Here is a 10,639-nt window from a genome sequence, read left to right as displayed (position 1 = left end):
ATATATCATTATTTTATTTTATATATCTCTCGATATATAGTTATTTTATTTTACATATGTATCCCTCTGATAATAGTAATTATTACATCTCAAAACCTTAATAATAAAACTAATAGCATAATTAATTTTATACATTAAAAAGATTTAAGGAATTTATTAAATAACAGAACAAAATCATAAAATTTGATATTTTTTTCTAAAGTATCTAAATAAAAATCAGGTAAAAGATGGTTACATTGCATAATACAACAATATTCTCTACAGTAACCTATATATTATATATTGTTTACAGGATAAACTTGTTTTGCACAAAACACTCATCTCATTCTCTCAATTCTATTCTCATCTCAGACTCATTCACGAAATGTGCTATATAATATTCCACAAAAGTAAGATTGTAACTGTTAACAAATTATTTTATATAGTTTTTGGTACAAATCATTTTACAATTATTACTATTATATATTAAGACATATAAGCTGCTGTGTAAGAAATAAAACTGCTCTTTTCTGTAGGCATAATACTTTGCTTTTTTAATTTCTAATCGGTTTATTGTTCATTATCGCGCAGAGCGTTAAAATTAAACTTATGTTTAATAAATAGCTCTTTTGTGAAAGCTTGCAAAAAACAACAACAGATGCTTATACCAATGTGTGCAAAATGGAATCTTTCTTTTTTTTTTACAAAATGCGTGTTACCTAATTATAATTAGTTTTTCTCCTCTTTCTTCTTCTCCTCGCTTTCAGGTTCTTGTTGTGACTGATTTTGACTTTCTCTTTCTGCTGCCATCTGTAAAATCAATATATTTAGGTAATAGTTCTCTCTCTCTCTCTCTCTTTCGAGCTGTAGAGAACATTGTAATCGCGTTAAATATAAATTAATTTTTATGTAAACTACGTACCTTCTTATATGCCATCTCAAATAGCTTCAAGCTCGCTTGTTGGAGTTCGTTCGTTTGCTTCTTTATTTCTTCAGGCTCAACATCATCTTTTTTAGCCAAAATATCTCGCAGTTTGGCAACTAACTCTTTAAGCTTATCACACTATAAGAAAAGAAAAGAATAAGTACAAAAATATTCACATATAAAATATTAAGAACAATTATTAATAATATTATACCTCTTCTTGTGGTAGTTGTGCTTTGAATTCTTCTAATTTCGATTCTGTATCATGTATAATTCCCTCTGCTTGATTAATAGCTTCAACTCTTTCCTTCTTAACCCTATCTGCTTTTGCATATTGCTCAGCATTCTTAACCATGTTTTCAATTTCATCTTTGCTAAGGCCACCACTAGATTGAATAACAACTGTAATAAAAAATGAGAGTTAAAATATAATGTGCCTATAGAAAATGTAATTTATTATTAATAATAATAAATCAGTCATTTTAATCCACATGTTTACTCAATTTTAAAGTAAATTTCAGAGACGAAAAATATAGTCATCATTGTGTCACTAATTTTTTTCGTACATATATAAAAAATAATGAAAATTTACATACTTTGTTGCTCCTTGCCAGTTCCTTTATCTCTGGCTGATACATGCACTATACCATTTGCATCAATATCAAATGTTACTTCTATTTGTGGTACACCCCTTGGCGCAGGTGGAATGCCAACAAGACTAAACTGTCCCAGAAGTTTGTTATCACCAGCCATTTCTCGCTCGCCTTGATGAACTTTAATTTCTACTTGAGTCTGACCATCTGCTGCTGTAGAAAATACTTGACTCTTCTTTGTAGGTATAGTTGTGTTACGAGAAATTAATCTCGTAAATACACCACCAAGTGTTTCGATACCTATACAAAACAATTTAAAAAATGATTCTTTTTTTACCTTAATTATTAATGTACAATGCAAATTTAAATTATTATATAGTTAAATAATTAGAAACTCAGTAAATCAATGTCTTCATTTATAATCAGAGAGAAGATTAGTCTAATACATCACAGTTTTATACACACATATACAAACACACACAATAAAATAGTTAAAGATAATAGTTTACCTAATGATAAAGGAGTAACATCAAGCAGTAAAACATCTGTCACATCTCCTGCAAGTACACCTCCTTGAACTGCAGCACCAACAGCTACAGCTTCGTCTGGATTTACAGCTTTTGAAGGTTGTCTACCAAATATTTCTTGAACTGTCTGTTGTACTTTAGGAACTCTGGTCATGCCACCGACCAATAAAACTTCCCCAATATCGGATTTCGTTACTTCGGCGTCAGAAAGCGCTTTCTGACATGGTTGAATAGTACGCTTAATCAAATCATTTACTAGACTTTCAAATTTACTTCTGGATAGTTTAAGATTCAAGTGTTTTGGTCCACTAGAATCCATAGTAAGGTAAGGTAGATTTATATCCGTTTGGAGGGAACTCGACAGCTCAATTTTTGCCTTTTCTGAAGCTTCTTTTAATCGTTGCATTGCCATTGGATCCTTAGTTACATCTATGCCTTGCTGCAATATTTAATGAAATTGTTAATTAATATCAATATAAATTTATTACAATATGATATATAGTTATATTTAGTTGCAAAATGTGTATACCTCTTTTTTAAATTCAGATACAAAATAATTAACTAATGCATTATCAAAATCCTCTCCTCCCAAGAATGTATCTCCATTTGTGGATTTTACCTCAAAGACACCTTTTTGGATTTCTAAAATTGAGATATCAAAAGTACCTCCACCTAAATCATAAACAGCAATGCTGGAAAAAAGAACATATATCAGAAAGAAAATATATCAATTACATCTGTTTTCTCTTTTTGAAAAATATAAAAAAACATAGCATATATATCTTTCAGAGGTTACATTTACACACAAGAACATTTTATTCCTATTATATAAATCAATCTAAATATAATTTTCTTACATTTTATCTTCCTGTTTGTCCATGCCATATGCAAGTGCAGCTGCGGTCGGTTCATTAATTACTCGAAGTACATTCAATCCAGCTATCTGACCAGCATCCTTTGTTGCTTGTCGTTGTGAATCATTGAAATATGCTGGTACAGTAATAACAGCATTTTTTACTGGAGTATTCAAATAAGCTGCAGCTGTTTCCTTCATTTTCATAAGTACAAATGCTCCTATTTGGCTGGGAGAGTACATTTTTCCATCAGAACCTTGTACCCATGCATCTCCATTGGACGCTTTCACAATTTTATATGTCACACTTTTCCTATAAAAATATATATTAGCATAAATATAACTATATTATAATAGAGCATGTAAAAATCAATATGATACCTACATATCCTTTTTTACTTCAGGATCTTCATATCTTCGTCCAATTAATCGTTTTGTTGCATAAAACGTATTAGCAGAGTTTGTTACTGCTTGACGTTTTGCAGGCATACCAACTAAGCGTTCGTCATCTGAAAAGAGAAATTATTTGTTTATTGCAAAAAAATCAATTTAAATAAAAAAATAATCAAGAAATCGTTTTTATAATTTTTTTTTTTTTGCATAGTCATCATGTGAATAATTATAACTCACAAGTAACAATGTAAAAAATTTTTAAATATGTTATGTTGATATTAATATTTCATACCTTTTGTAAAGGCAACATAAGAAGGAGTGGTCCTAGAACCTTCAGCATTTTCTATAACTTTAGCTTGTTTGCCTTCCATTACTGCTACGCAAGAGAATGTAGTTCCAAGATCAATACCAATAACTGCACCTTTTACACCTTCAGATCTATGAAAAAAGTTTGTCCTTAACTTGTTCTAAACCTAGGAAACATATGTATTTGATATTTATCTCTTTTCAATTACTTACTTATATCGATACTGTTGTAAATTGGTGAACAGATGTGGTACAGTAACTGTTGGAGCTGCAACCTATAAAACATTAATTTTTAATACACATATATACAAATATAAAATAATACATGTATATAAAAATATTATATAATCCAAGAAATTATTTCATTGCAAAAAATCACATGTATAACATTATTAAAAACTTTGTGATGTAAGTTAAAGAGAATGAATACAATACTCAAGAGAAAGACTTTTATTAATATATAGATTATATACATATAAAACAAATGAGATAAACAGTTAATACATATATATATTGGTTTCTTCAAAGAAAATTTTATTGTGCAACACGAAGCAGATAGTTTGTTATAGATAAAATCTATACTAGAATTATTTTAAAGCAAGTAATATGTGATCAGTTCTATTAATAATAGTAATAAAATACAAAATACAGAAAAAATTGAGCATATAATAAGACCTAAAAGAATTTGCGAAGCGTGAGGCATCCGCTCACGTGCCGGCTTTAAATCGGCATCGTAGCAGAAATAAATGTGGTGAAGACTTTTCGCGACGCATAATTTTCGCGAAATATTCTAGAATCTTTATACAGAACAGAAAGCACTGCCAATAAAGATGCATCTCTCGTTAGACGACGTACAATTAGAAACGACCGCAAGCCAGGAAAAGCACGCGTGGTATCGCTCTATATCAATACTTACATTTTTCAGAATTGTGCTGAACTGTTGCTTCCTGGCGATGTCACACGCGACACCGGCGTAATTGCGATTCAGTAATCTCGCGGCGGCCAACATTTTCGCTTTTTTTCGTTTAGAAACTCAACTCAAGAATTAATAGGACACGACGGTATATCCAACTTCACGTGTAATGATGCAACTCTCGTGAAGATCCGTACAGAAATACATATGCCATGCGCGCATCTACTCGGCGGTTGGAGGATAGACCAATGACGTAAAAACTCTAGGCGCATGCACCAATAGCAATCGCGTACAACTATCCCAAGTTATCTTTCCTCTCTCGTGACTCGCGTAACATCCGGAATGTTCTACCGGATTCTATCGAGGAGAATTACTCATCGAGATAATTATCAAAATAAATCATAACTATTTTTCGCGAAACAACAACGAATATTCTGCGATAGCTTCTACATTAAACGCTTGCGAGGTAAGTCGGAAAAATAGATAAAAAATATTTAATAGCCGGGACTCTATATCGATATAGAATTTCCGGATTTTAAAATGGTTAAAATGGTTCGACGCATTGAGTCGAACACAAAATTGCTGCAAATGTGTATGTAAGTGAATAATCATCTACCGTGATAGAATATTATCTCTTTAATAGTATTTATTTATATTTATCAGTATGAATAATGTTAACTAATGAATATAAATATAACGGAAAAAAATCAGGGCAAAATTTATCTCCGCATCCTATATTTAAAAAATCGCAACTCTAATTTTTCTTTCCTTTAATATAAGATGTGCATAATTAATATATAGTATTCATTGTATTTGGAAATGTATAAATTATATCGTAAAAATGTGTTACGTTAAATTTTAATTTTATTTGGTGAGGATGAGGGAGAGGGGGAAGACAGCAATATACACACATTGAAGTTAGAATAAATTAAAAATCTTAAGATTAAATTCAATCGAAATATAAGTATATTATAAAAAATTCTCGATTCAATCGATCAAAATGTTCGCTCTTCTGAATTATATATATTATTATTCGTCGAGTATAATTTCATTGAAACTGCAATAACAATGTTAATTTGCAATAAGATTATAACGAGCAATACAACAAAATGTGTATTAACAAATGTGCATATTAGAAATGAAATGGAGATCATTATAAACAGTTTTCTTTTTTTTTGTTACGTAAGGTATTAAAACTATCAACACTTGTTATAAACTTAATTAAATTTCTATCAACGTATCGCCATATATTATTATATGAACTATTTTCTCTAACTATTATATATCTCTACTATAGCAAAATCTTATATATACTTAATGAAATTTTTCTCTAATTAGATTTGAAATTAAATTAGTAACTTTCTAATTAGTTATGATAAAAAATTTTTAAATCTAAGTCAACAATATATAATAATTAGTTTTCTTGTGATAACGGAATTTTTAAATATGATAGTAATAAGATGTCGCTGATTTTAATTAAACATGCAATTTCTAATGTAATCAGGAACAATGTTGTTTAATATGAGCAATGTTAAAATTTGATAAGATTTAAATCGCATTTGTCCTTTCCTTCCAAGCTGCAAAATCCATGGCTCCTTTTACATGAATTGTACAATTTGTCATATCATTCCTGAAACATAAAAAGAATATAATTAAATACTATATTGCTTAGAATACGTCACTAGAATCAATTATATTACAATCTTTGTATCATAAACAGTTTATAAACTTGCTAAAAATGTACGATATTTAAAAATTGGTAATAGTTACAAGAAAGGATCTTTTAGGATGAAAGCTCTCGGTTGCATCCATTGTAATCTATCACCATTATAACATAAAATTTGCGCCATTGTATTTTTTCGTATTTCTTCCAACTGTTTTATCGTAAATGAACCAGGAGTATTTCCATTTTCGTACCAATATCTATCACCTGCATAAAAGAATTGTGAGATGATAAAATTTCAAATGGGCTTTTTATGTTTGCGGCATTCAAAAAAAAAGTACATAGTAAGCTAAAACTAAACTATATTTACCTAAACGGATATTCCGAAATGTTCGCCCTAATAAGCAAAGAAATGTCGGTCCGAGAACAGAATCGGCTATCGGTGCTTCTGAAAGTGCTCCAGTTACTAGATCTATATCCTGTACACTTCTATAAATTAAATAGAAATAGATTATTAAAATATAAGAAAATTTGTAAAATATTTTAAAGATCGCTACAGAATAACATATCATAAACAATTATATTATAGGATCTAATAATTGGCTCATTTTAAATCGCAATTGTAAAGACGTGCAAATTGAAAAATATAGTAATCTGTATTACTATATCTCACCCTATATTTCATCTTACTTGTAGACTTTTCGAAGTCTCTCGATAGTATCTTTAGCCATCGTGTCTTTAAGATCGTAAAAATCAATAAGATTCGGCAAATCACAGAAGCTTCGCCATTTGGCATAAGACGGCAAGCCGTGATCTCTTCCCTGTTGTATAATCTGCGCGGCGTAATCCACGGCTATGTCGTTGGTTTTCCCGTCGTGGAAATATCGCTCCAAGAGTATTTCGTTCAAGCCCGGAGGCAGAGGCTTCCTAGAATGTCCCGCTGTCGCGGAAATTAGATCTTGCATCCTAGATCGTCATTAAAACCAAGTTCTCATGGGACAATGTGTATATCGTGTGATAGTAAATTTTAATAAATTTATAATAATAAATGTGTAAAATTTTTACTTTCTCTAAAAATTTGAACGCGCGCGAATTCAAGGAACAAAAATCATAAGATCTGATTATGATCTGATACAACATCTGAATGCAACAGTATTTAATTTGCTCAAAAATTATTTACTTTTTTATTATTTTCAATATTATTACATTACATGAATCATAGCCCTTTATCGACGTTATAAATTATGAGAATTATACATACATATATAATATTCTTTTTCTCTTTCTTTTTTTATGTACCAGTTTCAAGAAAAGTGTGTCAGTACTAAAAAAATTTTTAGATCGTATAAGAGTGTAGAATCGTTCTACGAAATAGTTTTGCGAGGCAAAATATAAAATTTCAGGCAGTAAACCAAACTTTTTCTCTTTTTTCTTTTTACTTCCAATTGTCCCCAAATGGTGATTGGCAGAGGTCTAAGACATGTACAAAAAAATTTAATATTAACTTTTTATATTGAATTTCTTGAATCACGTGCGCTCGTAAAATTTCGCAAAAGCCATCATTGTGATTGCAATGTGCCTTTCACTGATGTGTTACACTCTTTTCCGCTATGTAATTAAAAAGTTTGTGCGTACTATTGTTCGTGCACGAAGATGAAGGAGAAGGAGAAGTGTATATTCTGTGAACTTTTGTAAAATCGTCGTGTCGAAGATTCGCGCAGTCTTTCGTTCGCACAACTCACTTTCATTAGATAATGTTTGACCTCGATTTTAGGATAAAGTATTGTAAATGATAATTTTTTGTGATAATCTATGATGATATTCTTCTAAAACAACAATACAATTGTCATTCGGGAATTTTCCTTTTGCAATAATTTCTTTTTCATGATATTCTTCATTAAAGCATAACGTTACTGTTTCGAGAAAAAGTGAAAGGTAGGAATGTTTAATAAAAAGTCAAGTCAATTTTATGATAATTCTAGAAGCATGCATGTGCACGCGATGTATGACAATAATAATCATAGTTAATTTATTTGAGACAACGACATTCCTATCGTTATAAACTATAATACAACGAGAATCCCCGCTTGATTAGAATGTACAAGTATTTCACTATGATGGAATACTAAATACATCACGCGGATGCATTTTTCCTTCACTCAAGATGATTTTCTTTATTTTTTTAAATGTTCTTGGAAGCGTGACAGGTAACGCGTTGATTTTCATCATAGGAAGAAACGCAATTAACTTGATTGCCGATATTGTACAGTTTTTTTGATGCGTAATTTGAATGGTTCATTATTGGACAATGTGTTATGTAAAAACAGAATATTTCAATTTAAAAAATAAAGTGGACATCAGATATAATTCTAATTTATGAATAATTATTTATAGATGATATGAAGGATGAAATCTTAGATATTATGATAATAAAATGCAATTTAAGAAATGAATCTGCTACGTGAATCTTCTATTTCAAATTTTCCATATCATGATATTCATTATTGATTATAAACGCGCGATAATTAATCACGCGATTAAAATATTCTATAAAATTATTCTATTAGCATTTTTCCCGAATGTTCAGTTAGAATATATAACTGTTTTCCCAATTTATTTTTTTATATTCCGTCTTATATTTTAATATCATACGATAAAATTTCAGATCACACTGGCGTTTCGATTATGTCGAGTAATTTCAACTGACCTGTAGCTCCGACGATCAGCCGATCGATCGCGCCAGCCTCATAGAATTCCTGTGGCGAATAAAAGGCTGATAGTAAGGATCTTTCGCCAGACTTCAGTGATGATCGTGAGTCAACCAAGTCCAGGGTCTTCGGGGTCAGCGCGGCGACAAAGGAGAGCCCAGCCGACGCCGCCGAATTCGAAAGCGTCGCATCCACGCGGCTGTTGTAGTCACGGAAGTAACCCCGCTGTGTCAAGCGTAAGTTGAATCTTCGCATACGTAACAAAACGAAAGATAACAAACGCGATACCGTATATGGGTGTGAGTTGCGTCTTGAAAATTGCGGGGGTCGATGTATCGTGATGTAATCTCGTTGCGTCATGTTTTCTCTTATATGATGCATTATAGAATTTGATGTCATTTATGAAGAATTCTTGATTAATTATAATGAACTTTTCGAGAGAGATACACAACTTTCTTATCAGTAAAGTGCTTAATCGATTAAAAATTACAATCGTGGTACATTATTTGGTAAATTGATTTGGAAAAGGCACTAATGTGAATGAGCTAAAAAAAATAATAATTAATAGTTTATGGACATATGAAAAATTAAACAATAGAAAAGATAGCGCACTATAAGAATTTGATATGCTATATAAAATATAACTTAATACACACGCAAATGTTAAAAAGGGAATCATGCTTTCATAAATTAAATGTGATTAAATTTGATTATCATCCATCTGTTGCAATTGGTTCATCTTGCAATGATTTTTTTTTTTACAAAAAGCTATGTTGGACGCTAAATAGAGCAATCAGAATATAATGTTAGTTTAATTTATCAAATAATAATGCATTAGATATTAGAAACGATAGATTTTTTCATAAAATTGCATCAAGCTATTATAATTATCGAGGAACATGATTCTAATACAGCTTTCAATATACAAGGGTAAAGTGCATCGATCCAACAGTAATTAACATATAATTTTTTTAGCCTTGCTTTAAACATTCAAATAAATGTTATATATTATCTATATTGACTGTTATTTACAATAATTTTTATCGAATTATGTTCGCATTTTATATAAATGGAGTATAATTTAGAGAACATTACGTACTTGTCGAGGGCATGCTCTCCAAAAATGACAGGCAGAAATTCGTTATAAGTTATATGTTGTAGCTCGGCGATAACAATCCTTCTTGCTTCCTGATATAGTCTTTCGTCGTCCCAGTGAGGATTCAATCGTTCAAGTTTTGCAGCTATCCGGTTGTGCTCCCGTAAGAATAATACGTGCATCAAAGTAAGACCTGGATTCTCGTTTACTCTGGAATCGCCGCTAAAGAAACACGGGAATGCTTTACTTGCGCTTCGACAACTCTCGTATCTTGGCGAAGCCATCGGCAAATTCTTCCTCTGTGTATTTAGCAAACCGCCCTTGCCTGATCGTAGGGCCTTAGCCGTCTCTTCGGAACTACCGTAAAGCGGTGATAGATCCAGATAGGAAGATGCCTGGTTGGTCTGTTGTCGCGAACCCAATTTGCAACCCTGAATTAAACGATATCTAACGTACACATAAGACTTATTCCCTGTTTAATCGTCAGAATTCTTTTTGAAATATATCAGAAACTCTAAAATGTATGAGATTATGAATATTCTATTAACTGTATCAAGATTTTAAAAATGGGGTGCTATTTCTTTACACCAATTAGAGGTAATATCCTCTTGAAAATCTAATTTTTGTTTGAAAAAAGATAATATAAATTTCAGAATGCATTTGTACACATATATATATATATA

The 10,639-nt window shown here is 30.9% G+C and overlaps 2 protein-coding genes across 4 annotated transcripts in view; both read right to left on the bottom strand.

Annotated features, from left to right (window-relative positions):
• Window positions 1-140: 140 nt before the first annotated feature.
• On the bottom strand, window positions 141-4,696 carry LOC115241447 (heat shock 70 kDa protein cognate 5). The gene is made up of 11 exons (XM_029817211.1): window positions 4,493-4,696; window positions 3,790-3,851; window positions 3,563-3,708; window positions 3,263-3,386; window positions 2,882-3,190; window positions 2,554-2,716; window positions 2,007-2,463; window positions 1,501-1,797; window positions 1,119-1,306; window positions 902-1,042; window positions 141-789 (listed from the first exon to the last, which is right to left on the bottom strand). Exons 1-11 carry the CDS (start codon window positions 4,583-4,585, stop codon window positions 709-711), a joined length of 2,061 nt encoding a protein of 686 aa, XP_029673071.1. The 5' UTR covers window positions 4,586-4,696; the 3' UTR covers window positions 141-708.
• A 961-nt stretch (window positions 4,697-5,657) lies between these two features.
• Window positions 5,658-10,639, bottom strand: part of LOC115241446 (peroxidasin-like) — a 10,497-nt gene continuing 5,515 nt past the window's right edge. Inside the window, exons 3-8 of one of the 3 annotated variants that reach the window (XM_029817209.1) lie at window positions 9,960-10,387; window positions 8,860-9,107; window positions 6,843-7,092; window positions 6,523-6,641; window positions 6,260-6,419; window positions 5,658-6,119 (exon numbers count right to left, since the gene is read on the bottom strand). In XM_029817209.1, coding sequence (XP_029673069.1) covers window positions 6,038-6,119; window positions 6,260-6,419; window positions 6,523-6,641; window positions 6,843-7,092; window positions 8,860-9,107; window positions 9,960-10,387 — 1,287 coding nt within the window. In that variant the 3' untranslated portion in view covers window positions 5,658-6,037. Of the gene's footprint in view, window positions 6,120-6,259; window positions 6,420-6,522; window positions 6,642-6,825; window positions 7,093-8,859; window positions 9,108-9,959; window positions 10,388-10,639 lie in introns of all 3 variants that reach the window. The other 2 variants (XM_029817210.1, XR_003884900.1) reach the window with 2 other exon arrangements.

This window comes from Formica exsecta, unplaced genomic scaffold, assembly GCF_003651465.1.
Source record: "Formica exsecta isolate Colony F162 unplaced genomic scaffold, ASM365146v1 scaffold489, whole genome shotgun sequence".
NCBI classification, from domain to species: Eukaryota; Metazoa; Arthropoda; class Insecta; order Hymenoptera; family Formicidae; genus Formica; species Formica exsecta.
The sequence above is the reverse complement of the archived record's forward strand: the minus strand, read 5'-3'. Positions and strand labels throughout refer to the sequence as shown.